Source organism: Rhinolophus hipposideros, assembly GCF_964194185.1.
Source record: "Rhinolophus hipposideros genome assembly, chromosome: 1".
Lineage (NCBI taxonomy): Eukaryota > Metazoa > Chordata > Mammalia > Chiroptera > Rhinolophidae > Rhinolophus > Rhinolophus hipposideros.
The window spans coordinates 52,966,551-52,990,747 of NC_138047.1; the positions used below are offsets into that span (position 1 = coordinate 52,966,551).

Here is a 24,197-nt window from a genome sequence, read left to right on the forward strand (position 1 = left end):
TCCTCTGACCTCAGGCTCTGGAAGTGCTCCAGACTACGACAAACTGTTGGGGAAATAAGATCAAAGATCAGACTTGAAATATGACTTGCTATTTATTATAAAATCTGCCTGGATAAATGAGGGGAATACTTACCAGCCTGAAGTCAGGTGACTGATTGAACTCAGTTCATAACACACCAGTTTTCTTTATACAGGAGTATATCCCAAGATCCCAACCACCCCCATCCCAGCAGAAACTGAGGTCTGGAAAGAAGGGCCTTGTTCTCAGATAAACTTAATGTATATATTTGAAAAGCAATTCAAAAAGTTTGAAAATGGGAGAGCAATAAACTAGGTAAAACGTCCATTTGAAAAGATACAAATGTACAATTTGAAATCAAAGGGAATCACAGAAAACAAGGTAAAGTATGCACATGAGATTCACATAATTGAAAAGGCAGAGTCAAACATTATTTTTTTATTTTAAGAAAGTGACAAATTTGAGTAGGACAAAGGAAGGGGCTGATTTATTCCAAGAAAAATATCTGAACCAGTACACAATGATACACATACCGTGTTTCTCCGAAAACAAGCCCTAGCATGATTTTTCAGGACGACATCCCCTGAACATAAGCCCTAATGCTTCTTTTGGAGCAAAAATGAATATAAGACCTGATCTTTATTTTCGGGGAAAAACAGTAGCAAGGGTCAACTTATTTCAGAGACAGCCACAATTTTTTTTGTGTGGGGGAAGGTGTTTATTACTTTATTTGACAATCAGCATATCCACGTTAACTATTTGTAGATTTTTGAAAGTGGTGACAGGTACGTAGAGCTTATTTGGTGAATCTTCATCCTCATTGTTTTCTGGACAACCACACCCAGATGCAGTATGCGATATTCCTTATTCCTTTGGCCCAGACAGCTTTGTTCAGTCTGCTGTCAATGTGCACATCTGGGGTTCCCATCTCCTTCATGGCAAATTTCCAGATCTGAGTACCCAAGGGGCACGCTTCTTGAAACCCACTCCATGGATGCGCTTGTCAATGTTGATGGTGTATTCCCTGGTCACTATCTCGTTGATGGCAGAATGGCCCTTCTTCTTCTCACTGCCCTTATGTGAGGGAGCCATCCTGCCGGGTCCACGTTGGAAAGCTCTCTCCTCTTTTTGCTGTAACACTACCAGCACACACGTTTTTGCTGCTGCTTCCTTGATTGTAAATGTTGCAAATAGTCAGTTCTTGTAATTCGAGGTTATGTCCTATTAAGTCATCACAAACATTGAATTAGTGAATAGTGAACCACTGCTCCTAAAGAATACACAGGGTTCTGTTCCTACAAGCCTCCATGGTTTCTGTCAACCATCAACACAACATAGTGTTGATTCATTAACACCGAACCCTTGGCCAACAGAACTCGTGCCTGAATGAAGCTTATCTAATGCAGGTATTTTCTCCTTAAAAAACATCATAGCCTTCATGTGATTAGAACACTAGATAGCACTTCAGCATGACATTTGGAGGCCATTATAAATAGCGAAATCACCAAGAAAAGGCACAAAAATGAGAAGAAAACAGCACAAAAAGGACAGTTGTTTAGTTTGAGAGCTGAAACGTGAAGGCACAGTGCTGCCTTATTTGACCTTGTTGGGAAGATGTGCCTCAGGTGACTCAAATTTTTTGCTACACTGTGTGTCCAAGAAAGACATCAAAAGCACTGTATTGATTTAGGGGTTACAAATAAATTTTAGCAGGTAGGCAAATTGGCAAATATAAAATCTGCGAATAATAAAAATTGACTGGACGTGAGTTTCAATTCCTTCTCTATGATTCAGAAGCATGGTTTTCTCAATATGACAGCCATAAACCAGGGCTGGGAAGTCAGGAAAAGAGAAGCTAGTCTCAATTTCTACCTCCAAATTCTCATTCAGCTGTAGTAACATGACAACCTAAATGGCTAAGATATAATAGACCTCACTGAAGAAATGACTAATTAATTTCACTTCCGTTTTTATTTTACTGTAAAACATGAGATGAGATAATAGGGCATCTCAGAATCAGGTTCACATTCCAACTCAGTGAAAATGTATAATTTATAATCTCAAATGCCTTGTCAAATTTATTCCTATCTCAACCAAACTTAATTTTATCACCTTTTCAAGTTAAATAAACAAACTGGGTCCACAATTTATATTACCTGTCAATTTTTCCCATATTAAACATCTACCACAGTTTAAACCCATTAGAGTATCTTCCAAATAAACAATGGTTTATAAAACCACTTCCCTAACAGGTGCCGCTCTTCTGATTTATTCTCCTTTGAGTAAACAAATTTAGTGCTTAAGATTTTCCACTTTGGTCTCTAGCAGTCCTTAGTTCCATATTTTGTATTCCAGACTTCTTATAAAAAAAGGAATGTACACTTTGTGTTCTCTCAGAGCATAGTTGAGAAGCAACATCATCTACCACATTAGGTTACTTCCTTGCATGCACGGACTACTCTATTGCATGTATCTCAAGTCCATTTTTACAAAATCACACGTTAACTCATCGTCGATCTATGTTTCATTAGAGTAAGACTTCTTAACCAGGAGTTATCAGAAGGCCTTCAGGGGGGTGGTCAATGGAGGCCCTCATGTTTTAAGTCCTTTGATTTTTCTGACCATGGCTTTATCAGATGCTCAAACAGATCTATGATCCTTCATATGTCCAAATTTCAAAAACCACCTCATTGGATTCTCTTACTTTATAAAATTTTAATATGTGGGACAGTTCAGTACAACTTAACATCAGTCACTATCTAGTCCTATTCTCCAAAGTTCTAGCACCTCTAGCAAGTTGTAATTTTCCAAACAGGGCCAGAAACTTCAGCTCCACTTGTGTATTCTTTGCACATAATTATACATACATTTCTAGCACTTAAGAGATTTTAAGTATTGTCAAATATATCTCGACTATATCTTGACCTACAGTACTTCACAGAGTTCATTTGAAATACAGGCCAATTAAATCATATCTGAATTTCTAAATCTTTTAAATATATTAAGGTGGTAGTGACACTTCTGTTTCAAAATCACTGAAAAGTATATTATTTTCTTGAAATGAACTTGGAGTAAAAGGCAGCAAAGAGGTCCTTATAAGGAGTGTCTGAATCTCCCTTGGTCAATGGTATTCGGCAAAGTTGGCGAAACCTAGGAGAACGCAGCAGCAAGTTCTGTGAAAGGCCCATGAAGCTGGAGCATAACCAGTAGAGAACAATCGACTGTAAAAAGAAGAAAGGACATGAATGTTAGCACCCCTCCATTCTCCAAGGAAAGCAAGCTCTAGAGACAGGCAGAAAATTGTGTGTAAAAAGAAGCAGACCAAGACTGAACAAGGTCTGCAGTGGCCATCAGACGCCTGAAGGGATATAATAGGTAAGAAAGAAAGATAAAAGGAAGACCAAAAAGCTAACAAAAAGCACAAGGAGAGGTAGTCATGATAGAAAGTAGATGACAGAGAGCAGTTCCCGGAGGCCCAAGAGAGATCTCGCTGGCTGCTTTGGCACTTACACACGCCTCTTTCCCACCAAAACTCCTGACAAGCTGCTATCCTGGAGGCAGGTTACTGGGGACATGACCACTAATGATGGCAAAGTTAGCCTCCCTAGATCTCATTTTCCTCCCTATAGTCATCTATCTTTTCTAGTACCAGTTTCTACGTGTAGTCAGGAACGCGTTCTTCGGCTTTTTCTGAGACATATAGTCTCAGCATTATCTTGAATTTTCTTTTGTACTACCACCAAATTGATTTAAGTTCTGCAGCCTCTCCAAACACTCCCATACATACATCTGTTCCAAACTTCTCTTTGGCATCAAAAGGTAATCAGGCCCCAGAGGCACAACCATGTAGTGGCTGAGTCGGGGCCCTGGAGTCAAATTGCTTGAGTCTGAATTCTATTTATTTGACTTTGGGTAAGTTATTTTTTTGTTTCAGTTTCTTCATTTATAAAATATGCACAGAACTATACCTATTGCAGAAGTCTGCTGTGAGGAATAAATGAGGTAATTCACATAGAGTGCAAAGCACAGTACGTGACCCATACTAAGCATGTGCATTTGTACCAAAAGCAAGTTTTTAGGGGCAGCAAGTAACCTATCATCAAAGGCAAATTAGCCCAGTAGTCAAGAGCAGGAGCGAAACTGCCGGGATGTGTTAAGACTCTGCCACCTAATGATGTGTGACCTTGGATGAGTTACTTCACCTCTCTGTGCTTAAGTTTCTTCATCACTAAAATGGAGATTGTAATAGCACCCACTTCAGTGCATTGTTAGGAGAATTACATGAGCTAATATATGTAAACTGTTTTAAACAGTGTCTGGCACAAAGTCAATATTAACTAAATACTATCATCATCAACATCTGATTTATCCACTAAGCAAAAGGTACCCCGAACCCAATTCCACAGACTACAAGATGTCTACTGAGACTTGTTCTTCTTCCTTAGCAATAAAGGCCTAATTTTCAACTGGGTATACTACCACCTAAAATAAAGAGTACTTCCCAGCCTCTCCCGTAATTAGGTGTGGCCACATAACTAAGATGTAAGCACAAGTGTTTGGTGGGACATCTGGCAAAGCTCCTTATAAGGGGCTGACAGCACCTGAAGCACCCTTTTACCATTCCTGCAAGAGGAGAAGCTCCAGCAGCCATCACGGTCAGACTGTGGCCTTAAGGATAGAAATTAGACCGTGGATGATGGAGCAGTAAGAGAGAAAAGAAGCAGGCCGGGTCTCTCATGCTTTCATAGAGCTGCCACATCAACTCTATAACTGAACTGCCTAACTCTGAATTTCCTATATTTGAGAGAATAAACTTTGGGGTATTTAAGACACTTTTTTTTAGATCTCTGTTACTCACTCTGACTCCAGTTCCCCACCAAAACTTCACTGCTCCTATTTTATTTGATCTGGGGTGCGGGTTCCCTCAGTTATAGTTGGTATTATTTCTCCCCAGAAATGTAGTGAATCTGTATTGTTCTATTTTTTACAGGACATTTTAGAATACTACTACTATTACATGAAAAGTACTATAATAGGCACTTGATGTAATTTCATTAATTTTCAGACATTATGATGTCTATTTTAGAATGTGAACACTTACTTATTTTTACACAGGATTAATGACAATATTCTATCCAAGAGACAGCTTTTAAAAATGCATTTTTGATGATGAAAGCATACTGTTTCAGATTCCTAAGACAAGTAATGTGGAGAACTTTTATAAATGCTGACATAACCCTAATTACCAGCAGTAAATGAATTCTACTTAACGGTCTCTGTGTTGGCTCTGAGCAGAGGCAGAGCTACACCTGACACAGCTTCTGTCCTCTTAGCACGAAGGAATCCATGAGAAATAATTAAAAGACTAAGCATATGAAATAACTACAAACATTAACTATTTATTTTTCTATTTCTTTCGAGTTTAATTACATATAAATGGGGACAAGTGTATCTATCTCATAGAACTGTATGAGGTTAAACAGTATTACATACGAACCCATAGAGACTTGGCACAAAGTTTTCTTTCTTTTTTAAGTGCTAAATTCCTAGGTCCAGTCTATGTAAACAAAAATAATTCAATATTTCAACCAATCAAACAGAGCAAATACTTTGTTCACAGTACTGTGCAAGGTACTTCGCAAGACTAAAAAGAGTTTGATTTAGTAAGAGTTAATACACATTTACATAAGGGAAGATTAACCAATCCCAAGAAACATTTACGTGTCATTTGGTAACAGAGACAGTAGATTGGTTATTACAGAAACTCAGAAACTGGTAAGGCTGAGTATTCAGAGGAAGCTCAACAGAGAGGCAGAATCCCAGCCAGTCTAAGTAAGAGACAGGATTTCGCCCAAGCTACACACAATGCTTGTGCTTACTTACTGATGGTACTGTTGCAGCGACTGGAATCATTAATACTGACACCGCCCGGATAAAGTATGTAATATACGTCTGAAAACGAGACATTCCAATTTTTTGCAGAGCAAAAATCTGAAGGGGTAGAATATATACAAATATAATGATTATTAAAATGCATATTAAATTAGACAAGCTTTAAAATACAAACTGACTTTTGATTGGCCTCTACTTATATTTTAATAAAAGCAAAAAAATTAAAAATAAAACACTGATAAATTTGGTTGATTATCTTTTAAAAACTTAATTATGCAGAATTCTTACAATGTAGCTTCAATAAATAGCAACAAAGAAGAGATTCAGCTACGTTAAACAGAATCACAGCATAATTTTTACAAGTCAATGTTTTTTGAAGATTTGTAAGACGGGGTGATCACTTCATAAGTTATATAAATATCCAATCACTATGTTGTATACCTGAAACTAATACAATATTGTATGTCAACTGTAATTGAAAAATAAACATTAAAGAAAAAGATTGTAATACTGAAAGTCCCTCAAGATAGGTACTAGGTATGAAACATTACCCTTGTATTTTGGCACTTAAGTACAATGCCAGGCATAAGGAAGGAACTTGGTATCTCAAAAGTTTGTGATCTGGCTACATGGATTAAGGGGAAGAACCAAGGCTAGGAAAAGCAGCAGTTATAATTTATGAATGATTTATTAAGAGGCAGCACAGTATAATGATTACGAGCACAGACTAGGCCTACACTACCTAGGTTCACGTGGCAGGCCTGCATACTCACATAGTGATGATGTGACTTTGCACAATTTACTTCATCTTTCTGTGCCTCATTTTCTCCACCTTAAAATGGGGGTAGTAATAGTAGCTACATCACAGGATTAGTCTAATTAAATGAGTTAATTCATGTAAACTGCTTATAATAGTGCCTGGCACCTGGTGTACGTTAAGGAAGAATAAGCTTTTACTAAACACGCGCATGCTGCGTTGGCAGATGGTATAAAGGAAAGACTGACATTAATCCATGGTGACCTGTGTTTATCACTTCCTTCTTTCTAACAAATATTCACCAAGTATCAATCACACTCACAGGACTCAGCTAGGTGCTCCTAGGGAAACATACTTAAGACTACACTTGGAGTAGTTCCTCAAGAAACTTCCACCCAACAACATCTTACAGTCTCACCTTCATTTCTCGTGTCTAAAAAAGGGGTGGATTAGATTTCTGAGAGACCAGGGGACATGAGGTCTGCGCAATCTCGACTGAGGTAGATCATTTCTCCCACTTCAAAGAGTCTATGTTCCACTCAGAGTCTGAGGACAACTCTTTCTGAAATAAAAGGCATGCTTCCCCTACACTGCTGCGAAAAGGAGCATGGCATAATGGTAAGACTTGCATGGCTGAGAGGTCACATTTTATATGTGTTTTTCCACTCCATCTTATAAGGAAGTTCTATGGTTTTTCTAAGGACACATAGCTAAAAAATGGCAGTTAGGTACCGACTGTGTACCCTCCCTTCAAATTTACATATTAAACATGTATTAAAAACACCAATGTATTGTGGGAATAAAACCAGATTGATTAGGCATCTTAATCGCTCTTTACCAAAAGCAAATCACAAAATTAAATGTATTAGAATCATATAATTTTAAAGCTGAGACTTTGAAAGTATTCTAATTCAGCTTTCTTTCAATTAATGAGCATTCTGACTCCCCACTCCACGGCACTGTCACTGAGAGGTTAAGAAATTGGCCTAAGATAGATGTCAGTTTGTCAATGGCTGACCTTCGACTAGAAACCAAGGAGTCTACATTCTAGTTCAGAGCTATCACCACCAACTCAGTCACATTTAAATTTCATGTCAGAACAGCAAGAACTAAAATCTAATGATTTAAACAGCAAACAAATGCATTTAAAACCACTGACCTCTACTATTAATAAATTGACGACACCAAGGGAGACAGGCAGAATCCACGTGGAATCCAGTGCGGTGAGGTCAGGAAACCACAGGACCCCGCCAGTAGCTAACTGCTCCTGAACAGAAAAACCTGCTGAAAGTTTTATAAACAAAACAATTTCTAAAAACAGCAAAAAGAAATCTACAAGACATAAGTAGTATGATAATTCCAATAAGGTGTCCCTCACACTAAAGACTTGAATTGGTTTTATTTTCATTCCACAACACAAATTAATCCTTTCTGTACTGAGAGAAAGGTAGGCAGCTTTCTGCAACAAACTGACGTAGAGAGCATAAAGATACGTAGCAGTAATCTTTTTAGACTTAAATGCCTTGAAGTGCAAATTAAAAACAAATGCTTTAATTGATATCGTTTCTTAATTAATGTTTACACTGATAACTGTGAACGCTTTTCTGGTCTCTTAGTTTTATAAGTGGAAACAATTTTTGGCTAGGAAACCAATAACACTAATTTTATTATGACCTCCAAGAAGCAGCATTACTGCTGTCCTTCCTAGATTTGTTTTCTCAACACAGCTAGTTTACTTACACTTACTATTTTGAATTCTATATTTATACCGTTTATAGGACGATGGTTAAAGTATTCTCATTATGAAAAGCATGGTTTTGTGTTTGCTTTAGAGTACCAAGACAATATTAGAGAACTATTTGGGGGGAAACAGGTTCTGTAACTACCTTGTGCATGTGCTGCCCCTGTGCTAAAATTCCGCAGAGCAACAGACATGAAGATCCACATTGGAAGCTGAATCCACACCAACACTGTGGCTTTGAAAGGGTGGCAGTTATCCCGAACATACAGCTCTGAAACAAGCCTCCGCATATTCTTTAGATAAGTGAGCCTAGTTTGAGGGAAGAGGGGAAAAACGGGAAGAATAAAAATGTCATCTGACAACTAACAGTGCTTCATACCACAGAACAAACAAATACAGCCATGTGTGCTTACTGGCTGAAGAATTTGTGTAGGATTTTTAGCTGTCACAGCCATAAGGGACTGCCTAAACAAAAGACAAAGCTTTTTACTGAAAAATCTCTGGCAATGTACTCGAATCACAATGCAATAATCTGACCTTGTCAGACTATAGGCTTTGTCCATCGTGGTCTTGGGCAAGTAGGCTTTACTAAGCGAAACTGCACTAGTATGTCATGACCACAATCTCTCTCAGAGACACTAAAGGTGAGAAAGCACAGTTTATTCAAATCCCTCTACTCCTGCCAAGCTTAATTACTTGATTCCCTGAATATATTTTCTGTAGCAACGTGGTTTTCTACAGCGTATGCTCTTGGCCTGTCAAAATGGTCTCCATTCTTCAATCATCTCTTTCATGAAGATTTTCTTAATCTGTTTCTCTGTTAACTGTATTAGTTCTTGTCTTAAGTCTACCTTTCAGCCTATAGTCTCCTTGAAGGTCCAAGTGTTAGGTCTCGTTCATCTCTAAATGTCTTGTAGCATTTTTGTACAAGGTAGGCATCCATAAGTCTGCTGAATTTAATTGAATTACAGTGTATTGAATTAAAACAGTACACACTGACATTCCAGGCTCTTTGTAATTTAGCCTCTGCCTACTCTTCCAACTTTATATCTTGTTACGCTTCTACAGACACCTGTATATTCTGGTGCCTGAATTACTTAAGTCATTCAACACATCAGACTTTCACATCAGCATGCCTTTGGAAATTATTACGTCATTTGTGCAAATAGCCCATTATTGTGGCTGTTACCTGACAAACTCCTGTTCATCCTTCAAGACTCAGTCCCATTGAAAATCCAGGAAACCCTCAGATGTGTCTTCCTACAGAGCCACCCATCTGTGTAAGGATATGGCTAGACAATCATCCTGCCAGTGCTGCATAAGCAAGGTACCCCAGTCATATCTAGCTGCATTTATAACCCAGGTGAGCAGCTACTAACTTGTTCTTTGGCCTAGACCTGTAGTTCTGAGATTTATCTGATCAGTAAAACTTCAAAACTATAGGTTTGCCAATTTTATCACATAAAGACACTAAATCACCACAATGACTTTTAAATGTCAGGTCTTTTTAACACTAAAGAGAGAGCAATTTCATATTGAAGACAGTTCGCAAATTTACACCTATATAAAAATATATAAATAACTAATACCTATAGGAGTACATATTTATATACAAAGCCCTTATTTTTCTCACTGCTGTGAAATGGTGAACACTTTTCACAGAGTAATAAGGATCAGAATTTGGGAAACTAAGTAGTAGCTTAGGTTGATTGAAGCAAGAGAACTTAGAAGTTCCCAGTGGATGACTGCAGCATGGGCAAACACCCTTGGGTAACGGCTTTCTAAGAACCCATGCAGACAACTACACAAAGTAACTACAGTGGATGGACAGTACCCTGGCTATCCAATTGCTTCTATCATGACATTCACATTTTCTACTGCCCCATTTCTATGATCTATTGCCTACTGTATCTTTTCAAAGGTCAAGTTTGTAAATAATCTTTATCACTTGTTGACTAAAATCCTAACAGACTGGCACAGTATCTTTATCCTGTGTAGCCTTCCCTGACTTTCCATGATGACCCAACTCCTTGCACAAAAACCTTTTTGATAGTACTTAATTCAGTCATTATTTGATTCCAGGTATTTTTTAGTAGGCTGGAGTCCCTTAGGAGCAAGAAACTTGAACTTATTATCCTTGTTTCTCCATTTCTTTGCTTTCAGTCCAGTATATAAAACTATTATGCCACAAAAACTTAAGATACTAAAGAGTAAAAATAACTATTTTGCTGCTAAAGATACAACAAACCACATCTTATATTAATTTATAATTAAAATCGTGTGTGTGTGTGTGTGTGTGTGTGTGTGTATTCAGTCTTATATGCATAGAATTAGCTTACCTGGCAACTCTTTTGGACCACCCCAACTGATTTGCACGAACTGCAACTTCTTGGTTAAGATGCCTCGCAATGTTTTTTATTTCCGGCTGCAAATTTTCCACCTAGCTAAAGAAAAAGCAGAATTTGTTATGAGCATATAAAGGATCTTTATTCATAACTACTGATAATTCTATTTCCTATTCCCTCAACTCATTTAAATATGTGGTGTACTGATCATTTCAAGAAACCTGAAGTCTAAGCATAAGATGTTAATTTGCTTAAGGTATCCTCAGTTACAACCACATTCAAATTCCAGATTGTACACTTAGCTGTATGACCATGGGTAAGTTACTTAAGCACTAAGATCATTTTCTCTCATACATAAAATGTCTAACAACACCTACTTTGCAGGATTATAAGGATTAAATGAGAACTGCACCCTGCACTTTTATGTTTCATCCCTGGATTTCCCAGTCACTTAAACTGAAAAAATAGAAGGCTATTAATTAAGAGTCTTTAATATGCTTTGTGACAGCCATATACTGGTTATATCTGCTCTGTAACTCTTTCTGTAAGGTAGCTCACTGCCTTAATGATGCTAATGATTCCCTTCCTGTTTTGTTTCTGGGTTTTTCTCCCTTATGATAATAATCTTAAAACATGAAAGCCATTATTTTTGAAGTCTCACCTTTGAGTAATACTTTGCTTTCAATGCACTTTAACCTCTCTTATCTGATTTGCTCTCATAACATTGTAAAATAGAGCAGGAAGGTATTACTATAGATTCCACAGAAAAGATAAGGAAGCACTGAAGATCAAGTGGCTAAGAATTACCAGAACAGGCTTGTGGGTGGTACCGCTTCAATAAAGCTTGCAAACTGCTAGCTTAGTTTTTTCTAATAAGAAAGATCAGCTGGAATACTTGGGGACGACATATGCTGCAGACAGACAGGCTGTTACAATCTCTAAGAAGGTAATTTTGTAGGTTTCACCAAACAACTTCTGCTGATTCTTTCATTTCTCTCCTTCTCTAACAACAAGCTTAGTAACCACTTGTGCTTTGAGCACACACCCAGTAGGGTAGAAGAAATGACACGTACATCACCAAACATCTCTTACTTCACACATCAATGCTGGTTAAATTTCTTAGCAATGAGGTGCTCAAGGAGGTTAATACCACGCACCCCGGAAGCACCCGGGGACGTTCGGCCGACCACCGCTCACAGCGAGGCGAACGCGCAGGGTCCCCGCGCGGCTCGCGCCCCTCACCTTGGCCAGAATGTAGTGTTGGTAGGCCGCCAGGGGCAGCGTGACGGAGCCCCGCAGGGCCACGGTGGTGAGGAGGATACTGCCCCACCAGGGCAGGCCCGTGGCAGTGTGTGCGCCGAGCAGCAGCTCCTCCGCGCCCTGCACGGGCGCCGATGTGGCCAGGGCCTCGTACCAGCCGCCCGCGCCGCCCGGGCTAACTGCAGAGACTGAACCCACTGCCCACAGTGGCAGAGCAGAGCGCGGAGTGCCGCCAGCCGGGGCGGGCGCACGGTGAGGGCCCCAGGCCCCCAGCCGCAGGGCAGGCAGCGGCCGCAGCCCCCTTCCGCCAAGCCGGCACAGCATGTCGGCGCCAGGGCTGGACCCAAAACCCCAGGTTCAGAACGGGAACCGCTCCGCCGAAGCCGCCACGCGCATGCGTCCGCAACCCTGAACAGAAAGCGAGCACGTGGTCGCCCACAGCCACTATTGACCTTCCCAGTCGAGCCAGTGACTTTTGCGTCGCACTGGAGATGACGTAGCGCTAGGGAAGCCCCGCCTTTCCCACGCGGCACTGGGCAGGCCTACTGCGCACGCACGAAACTTTCCCGCCGCTGGCGCCGAGCAACTCGGAGGCCGAACCGGAATTGTGGAGGCAAGGGCGGGGCCTGTTCCCTCGTCGAGTCAGTCTTCACCATGTGCGTTTTCCCTTCCCTTATCAAACTAAGCTTGGGGGGTGGTATTTGTGACCATAGGGTAGCCCCCCACCTCTTTACCTGTATCCTGATTGCTTCCCCTAGAGATCGACAAAGATTACACTGCCAGTTGCTGAAAAGCCAGCTTGGAGGGAGATGTGTATTTCTGACCAACCCTGAGTTTTAATCAGCATCTCTTATGCACTGGGCTTAGTTCAGTCTGTGATATAAACATTTAATTGGCTCATCTCTTCCAGGTAGCACTTTCAACCCCACCTACAAACTGAGTTTCCTTTAGTGTTTTTCGTTTTTTTCCCCACTATATAGAACAGCAAAACTCTTAAGGGTAAAGTACCATTTTCTTACGTAAGGGGAATTATCACTGGCAGTACGGTTAAATATTTACTAAAGCTTACACGTATCCTATGTAAGCTTTCAAGTCGGAAAAGCAACATAAAGTGTCATCTGGTTAAAAGGAATATGCCAAGTCTACACGAACTACATAGTTTAGTTTCGTTTTCGTGGCAACAGCTAACTGGAATGACGTGCAGTTTCTTCACAGATGGGTCACCCCTAGACCTAGAAACGAAATTGCGTTGCACTGAGTAACAGTTGATTAAAACAAAGAAGCCTCCAAAAAATTCTGGGGTAATGTCAAACTGCAGCAACTGTTTCTGCTTCATTGTGCATCTACCCAAGGGTACCAGATACTCTTTTTTTGTGGACCCTGTAAGTCATCTTCCTTCAAATTGGTAAATCCATACATGATTTTTTAAATGTTTAAACACACACATCCCAATATATGCGATATACTCTCCTTTTAAAATGAAAAAGGCTACCGATCTCTCCTCTTATCCATTCTTTTAAGTTATAAAGAAGCAACTGGTTACTGCTATTGTGGGAACGAATTTTAAGTGGAAGTATCTTCACCTGAAAATAGTGGAAGCGACTTCTGCTGCATTCCTCCCCTTCCTGAGAACTGATGACAGTGGGAGTAGGCTCTTACACAGTGGCATTTAAGCCTAGGTACTCTGACCTTTTAATAACAGGACAAAGTTTTACTAACAGCAGAAAGAGAATTAAAAGAAAATCCTAAAACAAAAAATCCGTATTTATGCATTCACTGTTCATGTAATCTAAATCAAGAGTATTCAAGCTCTTGCTAAGATCCCTAAGATCCTTCTGTGGTCAGGACTGGGACCTCTTTGATCAGTGAAAAATGTCTACCTTTTCTGATACTCATCGGGATCACCTATATTCCCATTTTAGTGTTCCATTGTTTTATGTTTGAATATTGTGATCTAAATAAAATGTGAGTATTTCACTTCTGCTCATTTCATACATATAGCCATACATTTCTTAACACACATAAGGGGGATGAACACAACTTGGTATCTACTTCATAGAGAATGTTGAGGGGACAACTGTCAATTACAAAGGCCCATTACAAAAGCAAAGTATTAGCATTAATGTGTATGTATGTACTGGTCAACCAACACTGTGACACCTTGGATATTTTGAGTTGCAGAGTACAATGTAAGATGACCATACAGATATTGAGCAAACCAACCAACTGAAATCATGTCAACTCTAACATTTTGCAAATGTACTTAAACATTTTGTAAGTTCAGTATTTATGATTAGCATATTCCATATTACTGTTGTCACACAACTAATTTTTTAAACTTTATTTAAGCTCCTTAAAAACAGACTATGTATTTAATTTTCTTTCTGCAGTTTCTGAAATTCTTATCCATCACAGTGCTGAATATAGGAGCTCAAAAGTTGAATATAGGCTTTTATACATATAAACTGTATATACTTGTGTATGTACAGTTATTTATATTTCTCATTTCCTAAATATGCCTTCTGAAATGTTTGACAAAAGAAACTTTAAAAGATAACTTATATTCACAAGCAATTGTTAAAAAAGTGATCTCTTGGAATCATTTAGGTTTAATTCCTCTTTTTCTTTCTTATTTCTTTCAGGCATTGCTTTTCAAAGCCAAAGCTACCTAGCTAAATCGTTTTTTTCTCTTTACTGAAAAACATCCTCTTGTATCATTTTTCTAATCATTTGTTCTTAAGTATTGAGCATGCAAAACTCGCTTTCACCTTTCAAAAACAAATAAAGGCAGTAGTATGAAACGTCTTACAACATAACAATTAGTCCTGTATTCCAACTGTCACATTATAAAGGAATTCTTATTTATGTCAAAGCCACAGTGGCACATTTTCCTCTATGTTCACTTACCCAAAATACAAGTGATGGTATATTTGTAATCAAGGTGTGTAGCGTAGTAGGTTATACTAAAGTACTAATGATGCTCTCATCCTAAATTCCAGTCACCTGGAATTCACACCAGTTAATTCACAGTAATACCAGCTCCTTGAGTGTTGTGACTTGTTTAAGAAAGTATTTATCAATAGGACGTATATTTCCTAAGAGGTTCAGGAGCATGCAGAATTTACAAAATTTAATATAAGTATACCAAACATTAATATTAAAATTATCTGCAGAGATTCATTAATCTAAAGTAAAAACACATTGAATGGAATACTGACTCGATATTATAATTACTTAACACACTGAACTGGTTTTCCTTTGATATTTTAACCATTTCAAAATAATCCTGATTTTAAAATTTATTTAGAAAGAAGTTTGGGCATGCTTTAAATGTTCTGTTCTGTAATGCCAGATCTGCGGAAATGAGTATTTCTGAAAAACATCAAAATTAAAATAGATTGGAAAAAAAATTAAAATAGATTGAATAAATCAGAATATCTGAAAAAGTTTTGTGATTTGAGTTTCCCTGTTTAGTTTAACACTTCATTATTTTAAAACTAAATTGAATAATATAGTGTGCAAAGTAATTTTTATGAGATGTGTATTTAGATCATTTGAGTCAAAAGAAAGATGGAATAATATTTTCATGAAGAACAAGACAGTTAGTAAAGTATTTACTCCCCCCTTTTTTTCCTAAGAATAAAAATGACTGTAAGTATAGTAATTTACCAAAAAACTAATTTTCAATTACTAATAAAATAAACTTTACAGTAATGACAAACAGAAGGGGTAAAGATATTTCACATGAATACTAAAATCAGTTTTTGTGAATATATGTTGAAATATATGTTTCAAAGTCATGGTCAATAAAATTATATCTCAAATGGAATGGTTGGTAGGAACAGATTTCACAATAATTGGGATAGTAACTATTCTGGGATTTAAGGTGCAAACTAACCCAAGTATTATTTCTAAGAGTTATGTCACTTCTTAAAAGAGAGAAAAGAAATATGTTATGTAGTCTGCAATTACACATACTTTCAAAAAGTGGGGGAAAAAGACCTACATGGTCTCAAAAGATTGTTTCTTTTTTTTATTGTTCAAATAAAAATGCCCTGCAGTACATCTGAAATATAAAAAATGTATTTGAAAAATGTTCCCAGTAGACTTTGAAAACCATGGTATTGTACTTAACAAGTGCGATCCCCAAAACTAAAAAAGGAGCTTTCTAATCTACATTGCCATCCCATAGTTTTAAAGTTGAGAAAATACAGGGTTTTCTCTCCTCTTTTTTCAGTAAGACACCCCACCTTAAGAAATTATTTTGTGCATCAATATAACTCATGTATTGTAATATTGGGTGGTATCTGTTACCTAGCAGGATTATTTTAATTAGAAAATAACCCTAGTTAACACAGAAACAAATTAAGCAAAAAATTATCGGATAGTGGCAAAGGTCATACACACTTCAATAGCATTACATCCCTTTCTTCTTAGTAAAGTGCTATTTTATCTCATAGCTATATTTATTTGCAGGATCTCATCTAGCTTTTCCTCTAAATTTAGTTATCAATCATAGACAGGTAGAAAAACAAATTTATGTATTTTAAGACCACCTCCTAAATTAAAAGATGTTAAGTATGTTGTTTACAAACTTCAAGAAATGTTTGAGAAATCTCCTTTTTACTATTCAGGCTACCAGAGTAAAAAAAATCGTTTCACTTACGTTAACAGCCAAGGAACCATTTTAATATTGTCAATGTGGGTGATTTATCTGAATTTTAGTTCTGTTTCACCACTGTGAAATTTGTGTCTAATTTTTAAAAATCAGATTAATACATACATTACTTGACCTTTATACTCCGTTTCTTTTACATTTCAACCATATAATTTATTTTTCTATATGAGACAGGGTAGGACACATTCTTCTTGGATACGTTATTGTTTATTGATTCAAGTGAACGGAATAGATAAATCCCATTGAATATTTTAGTGTGGTCCTGTATCTTATATAAACAGGTTAAATGGAGACTTTATTTTGTAATCTGTGTATTCATGTCTATCATAAATTGTCTTCATGACAAATGCAAAATTTATTTTATTACTTTCCCCAAGTTAGCTGTTGATCCTTTTCACTGATAATATACAAGTGTAGAGAACAAGAAGCCTTTAAAATTGGGGGAGAAAAATACTTTCCACTAAATTACTGAAAATTGGAAATTTTATGTTGACTCTTGATGACTAGAAAGCCAGTGTTAAGAATCAATATTATCCAATATAAAATAGTACACTGAATTGTTTAATAATAAACAGTATATTAAGAGCTTGCATATGCTGACTGGGAACCAGTGGTGGCTTTTTAAATTCTCAGAAAGGCTAAATATTATATGGTTAGAAGAACCACAGGTGATGATGTGCTCCATGTCTCTGTAGCAGCCAAAAATCTTTACAAATTATTTCACGATCAGCAAGAGAATTTTACTGGTATTAGTGAGTGGTAAAGGTGAAGAGAGAAGAAAGAGTGAATAGAGAAGTGTGTATTAGTTTTAAAAGTGTGACAAGGTAATAAAAAGACATGGAAAAGCGATAAATTTCTTCTTCTAGCCTTGAGGCAAACAAACTCAAAAGAGAGCAAGATGGGTATTTAAAAAGCCAACGTCGGGAAACATCCACTGATAATGCCCATTGTTTTACTTTGTACTTAAATTACACAAGCAGAAAAGTTATGCTTATTAATAGTTTAATGTATGAAGGAAACATCCAGATTCTGAATATGAAGGTACATATCTCACATTAATTTAAGTCTACATAAAGTAGAGCCTCTATACTGACATATTGAAATTTACTTTCTGCTTAGCCTTTTTCTGTTATGTAAACAATTGTACATTTATTTGCCATTCTAAAACTCCAGGATCAAGTTTACATAATTTTGCTAAATTTCCGTGTTTGCTCAGAAGCAGTTTACAGTACTAAAACCAACCAGCCAAAGAACAGCTTCAACAGAAAGTTATGTCCAAAGGGGGAAAGGGAAAGAAAAAAAAGAAAAATGGTAAGAAAAATGCTAACTAAGGTAAAACGGATGATGATAGGGAATGGGCAGTCACAAATGTTCACAGAAAATAGGTCAGTTAGTAAGTTCTTCTGCAAAAAGCCTACACACTTCAGTCAAGCACATCAGTAGAATGATTTGGGAGCGTAAATTTTGTTTTCGGCCACTTGTGATTTCCTCTGAATGAAAAGGAATTTGCAGGCTAACAAGCTGATCCTCATCAGCCAAGCTGGTTCATATGCACACTGTTCATGTGAGGTGCCCAGGGTCCAGTCCACACCTACAAATAGAACACGCATATGATTAAACACGCATTTAACACGTATTTGATTAAAACGAAATTCTTAAAACTAATGAAGTGCTCTTAGTATTTATGGACTAATAGCTAAATCTCATTTAATTTACAACATAGTTGGAAACAATAAGAAAAGCAATGATAAACCACTTTTGTCTGTTGTTTCCTTGCCTCTTATCCTCAAATAGGATCTATCTTTTTTTTTTTTAAACCATTACCTCAGTACATAAAGACTGATGACTGTGGAAGAAAAATGAGTCAAAAGTATTAAATATACATCAAAACAAGCTAAAATATACAAACATGTTTATGAATTTGAAGTTATAATTATACAATGTTTTGACACTTACTTAGTAAATAACCTCTAGATGGCCCTTTTCACAATACTAGTGAATTCTGATGTATAAAATTACATTATAGCACTTTACTACAACTTAAAATCTTTTACTTACCATCTGGCTGCCCAATGAAATATACCATGGCTTTCATAATGTTGGCCCTAAAGCAATGCCTTTGGTAGCAGCATTTTCTACATCACTCTGCTATATTATGTTAAATTTCCGTCAGTTTCCTCAACAGCCCATATTCACCATGCTCTCTCACTACCATGATTTACTTGTATCCTATCTGGCGTGGCATCTCATAAACACTAAACAAATGTTCACTGAATGTTCAGCCTTACCGTTTGAGGACCATTATTTTCTGTGGAGTTTGAAACCATCTTTATCAGGGAGTTCCAAGAGGGGTCCGCAGCATGAGGGCCATTAAATATGGGTCCTCCAGCACCATCAGGAATAGGTGCCACTGGAGGAATCATTGCATTCCCATACACAGAAAAAGGCATACCCTTAAAAAAGGAGGAAACAAAGATTATGCACATTCAACTCACTGCTTACTTTTTCCAATATAATCAACAGCCTTAAAATTGATACTTGAAACTTCTCTCATTTTGGAAAAGTAATCTAGGAAATCTAAAAATGATTTTCCATTTTATGATTTCTGCTTGCATTAGATGATGCATAAGCCTACTATATCCAAAATATTTTGTCAAAAAACATCTCTCTCTACAACTGAGACAAAATCAGGACTTGTAAATATTTATACTTTAGCCAGATTTTGCCCTATAATTGTAGGCCAAGCCCCAGCATCACTTCACAAACACTTAACCACTTGAAAATGAAATAAAACTAGTAAGAAAAACATTTAGAAATAATGAAAATGCTTATTTAAAATTACCATTACCCCAACTTTAGGAAAGTCCATGTATCCTGCAGGAACATGCTGATGGAATGTACCAGAAGGAGTTACAATTCCTGTACTCTCTCGCTCCATTGCTTGATGCTGTGAAAACACTCCTGGATCAGACATTGGCCTATGAATCATTGGATTTCCCATTCCAGGGTTACACCAGTCTACTTTGTCTGAGGGAAAAATGAAGAGGCAGAAAAAAATAATTGGTGAAATTTAAAATCAGAAAACAAGAAAATAAAATATTTTATGTATTTCTACTTAATATTTTCCACACTGACTTGTGCATTCCTTCGGAATAATGACCTACTTTTATATATTTACTGCATTTCCATGTTTGTAAACAGTGATAAAATACCCTAATAAAATAACCAAAACATTTTATGTTACGAAAGAAAAAAAGCTAAGATAAAACCTAAAGAGCCCCAAAGGAAATATTAACATCTCCATAATATGAAATGAAGAAAAGAATATGCTTACATTAGACTATTTTCAAAAGGCAACGATAAATTCAAAGAGACGTCACATGGGCGCAATAAATGTTCTGAACTCTCAACTAAAACTGATTAGTCAAAGCAAAGAAATATGAATGCCCATCATTTAAGAATGACTATGGATGTTAATCATTGCTCACAATATTTTAGTTAAATACATAAACTTAATTTCCTATAAGCAGGATAGCATATCATACCTTGATTGCCACCAATCCCTTCAAAGGACCAGATGCCACTATGCCCTACAGATGTGGACAAGTTACTCCCAATAACAGATGGAGCTGAAGTTCCAGTTTGCCTGATACGTGCAGAACGTTCAGTCCCAATAGGGACTGGAACTTTCCTGTCCTGAGAGACATTGCTGGGCTTTTCTGACCCTAAAGGTACTGCTGATGGGGCAGGAGAAGGTGCACGAACTCCGGAGGACACTGACTGTGCAGGAGAATCTAGAGAAAAGATAGTCTGAATTAGTATACATGTCATCTATGGAGCATGTAATTTTGTAAAACAAAATCTTAAATTCTAAAGACACCTTAAATATGCATTCTGAGGAAGAACGACGTATAAAAATAATGCTTAAATAATAAATTATGCATATTAAAATTTGGTTAAAGTTCCATGACTTTGTAGTCATTTTTTAATCTGGCTCTCAAGGTTTTCATTTAGTTATGTGATAGAATGTGAAGATGTGAATGCTGCAACTACACATGTAATAAACCATTAAACTAATACTGAAATGAATTAACTCTTGACACTGAGTAAAATATAACAGCAGACCAATGAGAAGACAATGCTTAAATTAAAAAAAAAAACAAAGAAAGAAAAAAGAAAAACAAACAAAAAACAACAACAAAATGAAGGTGGGAAAAATCATGCCTATATTGGAAATTCCAAAACTGTATTCCTTGAGAATACTTGTCCCTTGATATGTTATGATGAAAAAACAAAGGGATTTGGGTATCTAACAAATCTGGAAAAGCTACCTGAAGGAAAAAAATAAGTTTCTTTAAATTAGGACTTCACAGAACCTTAATATGCTTATGAAATACTGACAGAAGACTATGCCTTATTACCCAACTTTGTTTTATTGTATTTTGTGTGTGTGTGTGTGGCTGTATTTATCCAAAGGGATTTAGGTAGTTAATAAATTTGCAAAATCAATCTATCAATCCACCAAACGATCAATCTATCTATACACACACACACGTGCATACATAGTGCTTCCATTTACCAAGGTACTTTTCAGGAAACTTGGAAGACAAAGAAAAATTCAGTAAATTATTAGCCTGAATATGTTTTTAAAAAGATTTCTTTATATAATGGAATGCCAAAAAAATGTGTACAAGTGGACACTTTGGTCAATGTTGCTCAAGCAGCAGATCACCGTAATCAGAAGTGTCTGGACGCTGATGGTAATCATTTTGAGCACCTCTTGTCATTGCAGAAGTCAAACGTGACTTGTATTCATCTTTTGTTATCGGTACATATTGAGTTATTACAATTTTAATAGTTTTCCTATCTTAAAATGTGTATACATTTTTTGGCACCCTCTGCATATTTAGAATCATATGGAACTGGAAAGTGCCATGGAAATCAATTCCGTCTTACCAGTGCTTACAGAGGTCTATTTTGGTTAAATTTATAGTACCATCTATCAGTGACTTGTAGTGACTATTAACTAAAAAGAATGAATGTGAAAATACTTCATAAATTATAATTTATTATATGGATATTTATATTATTGGGGAACAATAACATGAAACATGGGCTTATTATCTATAAAAGTAAACCAAGAAATCTATTACCCTCTAATGAAAACTTAAAATATATCTCCTGTGGTGGTGGATCCACTAGCTAACTTGACAACATTTAGTTTAACACATCATAAAATAATAAAAAAAGCCGCATATGTCTTTAAAGTAATTATAAATATTTCAAATTCATCTTACAATTACACTGGTATGAAAGGGAATTCTAGAAAAATTGGGGGTGGCAGCAGCACACGTTTTGATTTTTTCCTAACCCTCCCATCAAAACAAAGCCACTAAGTTAGCAAAGCTAAAAACCATGGATTACATCTATAAAAAAAATAGCAGACAAGGTATCCAAATGAAGCCAAAGATATAAGTCAATGGGGACAAATCACCCACAGCTATAACACTCACAGGTTTCAGCAATCTGTGTGGAAGGAAGCAATTTTCCAGACCTAAGAACTGGAGATAAGAGAACTGCAAAACAGTCAAAGGTACTCAGCGGAAAGCAGGGCCGGCCAATATGAGAATAGCAAGTGAAACTGGGAGAGGTCTGCCTACCCATGGGTGATTGGAAGGGATTCATAATAAAGTATAAAGAAGCTGGAGCAATGTCAGCCACCCTATGAACTCTCTAAAGTACTACCTGCTGAAGCTTCTTTCCAGGATAAAGAGCCACAGTGATAAGAAACTTCTAAAACAGATTAAAACTAAGCAGGAAAGGGACAACAGAAGCAAAGAAAAGATCCAGTCAAGAGTAGGGCACACTAGGTAGGGGTAGGTAAGTGGATCAAAAATGAAGCCAGCAGATTTAATAAAGTACAAGGCCATATTTTTGCACACTTTCCTAAAAAAGGGAATTCTAGAGCCTTTAAGCTAGAAAAGATATTCTGATCCACTTATCCCTTCTATAAGTTCAGGAAACTCATTTCATTTAAAACTGCAAAACAGAATAGAACTGCAGTCGAATTCCATACAAAGCTATTGTATGAACTAAAAGAGATATGGACCCATAACATTGTGTAGACAATAAAAGCCTGCCAGAAAGAAAGCTATATCCTAACACTCCAAAAGCACATCAGAAAGAAGAAACTATAACCTAAAATTCCAAAGTGAGTTAAAATAAATGAAGAAAAAGGTATGAAAGAACAGCATAATTCACATTTAGTAAAACTGGAAACAAGATGACAAAACTCAGGAACATACTAGAAATGAAAGAAGAAAAAAAAAAGAAATGAAAGAAAAGACTAAATTGAACTACAAGGAACACAGGATATTGTAAACACAAGGGATAAAGTTTCGTTTATTGTTTTTCAAACTACATATTAAAAGAGCACAATTACATACTGAGAAAAATCAACTCAGAACAACTAAGACCAAGACACAGTCAGAGGTATCAGGCAGGAGGGAAACAAGGATGGAAGGCAGGCAAGAACTGACGGAAGGACAGATGCATGAATCCTACATTCCCCTAGATTCCTCCCTGGGAGCCTGCCTTAACCTGTGTCAGATCTAGCTGGTTTCTCTTTCCTTTCCTGTATACTTCCAAAAACGAAAGCAAAGCAAAGTAATAGCAACCCTCCACATTCTGCTTAAATGAACAGAATAACGAGGCTTGCCTGCTGGCCTGCCCCATTTAAGAGATTTGCCCTCTTCACATATTCTGCCACGTCATTAGTCATAGTTTTTAATCACATGACTGTTTTCTGCTTCTTCCACGCAGGCTTACTAGCTTAACAACAACCCTCTGAGTGAAGAATGATCCATTTCCAGCTAGCCAGCAATCTAGGATTGACATGGCCTGACTCGAACATGAGCTGAGCCAATCATATTCCTCATTGAGGAAGGTGCAATTGATAAACAGAGAAAAACTGGTTTAATTAACTGTGAATTAAATCTTTGAGGACCATATACAAGATGAGATTATGAAAAAGCCTAGGTATAAATAAAGAAAAGAGACTCATAAGAAACAGAACATGAGTGAGACCATAAATCCTCAAAGAGAGAGAGATGAAGAATATAGCTGTCCCAAATCCTGAGGGTTCTGAAGATGTCCCTGCAGAGTCTTAAAGTAAACACCCTTTTCCTTGAGATTCCTTGGGTGAGTCTGTATTCCTTACCATGAAAAAGAGCCTATTATAATTTCTTTTCTCATCTCTAATTATTATAATTTCTTTAAGTAGAAAAAAATCCAATTCAGAGCCATGTTATTTTAAAATATGCCAGCATATATATTGGGGGGAAAAACAGGTTTTAGAAGTTTTGTGGGACCTTCTACAATTTGGGGAATTTACAAAAAAAGAATACTAAATTACAAATACAAAATTAGGTGTATGTCCTTGGCAGAGCCCCTCGAAAATGAGATACTCTGAAGCTTAAGCTTCACTGGCTTCATGGTAAATCCAC

At 37.0% G+C, this 24,197-nt stretch overlaps 2 protein-coding genes and 1 pseudogene across 4 annotated transcripts in view; all 3 read right to left on the reverse strand.

The window, feature by feature from the left end:
• Positions 1-265: 265 nt before the first annotated feature.
• COX18 (cytochrome c oxidase assembly factor COX18) lies at positions 266-12,498 on the reverse strand. Of its 2 annotated transcripts, none has more exons than XM_081060899.1 (6): positions 11,997-12,498; positions 10,749-10,849; positions 8,555-8,718; positions 7,828-7,952; positions 5,903-6,010; positions 266-3,240 (listed from the first exon to the last, which is right to left on the reverse strand). In XM_081060899.1, the coding sequence occupies exons 1-6, from the start codon at positions 12,336-12,338 to the stop codon at positions 3,067-3,069; spliced, it is 1,014 nt and encodes a 337-aa protein (XP_080917025.1). In that variant the 5' UTR covers positions 12,339-12,498; the 3' UTR covers positions 266-3,066. The 2 variants fall into 2 exon arrangements, with proteins under 2 accessions (XP_080917025.1, XP_080917026.1); XM_081060900.1 differs by having other exon boundaries at positions 437-3,240; positions 7,828-7,949; positions 11,997-12,463.
• Positions 746-1,111, reverse strand: LOC308502741 (large ribosomal subunit protein eL31-like; annotated as a pseudogene). The gene has a single exon. The product of its transcript is annotated as a large ribosomal subunit protein eL31-like (transcript).
• A 3,557-nt stretch (positions 12,499-16,055) lies between the features above and the next one.
• Positions 16,056-24,197, reverse strand: part of ANKRD17 (ankyrin repeat domain 17) — a 151,227-nt gene continuing 143,085 nt past the window's right edge. The window contains 4 exon segments of the mRNA XM_081054581.1: positions 16,056-18,283; positions 18,981-19,145; positions 19,541-19,719; positions 20,238-20,486. Coding sequence (XP_080910707.1) covers positions 18,224-18,283; positions 18,981-19,145; positions 19,541-19,719; positions 20,238-20,486 — 653 coding nt within the window. The 3' untranslated portion in view covers positions 16,056-18,223.

What these genes read in the sequence shown, in the direction of transcription:
- COX18 (XM_081060899.1), bottom strand. Translation starts at nt 12,338, where the DNA reads ATGCTGTGCCGGCTTGGCGGAAGGGGGCTGCGGCCGCTGCCTGCCCTG. An exon ending in TGGTCCAAAAGAGTTGCCAG is followed by an intron (nt 8,719 to 10,748) that starts GTAAGCTAATTC and finishes CCCTCAAACTAG; the next exon opens with GCTCACTTATCTAAAGAATA. An exon ending in TCAATTTATTAATAGTAGAG is followed by an intron (nt 6,011 to 7,827) that starts GTCAGTGGTTTT and finishes CTACCCCTTCAG; the next exon opens with ATTTTTGCTCTGCAAAAAAT.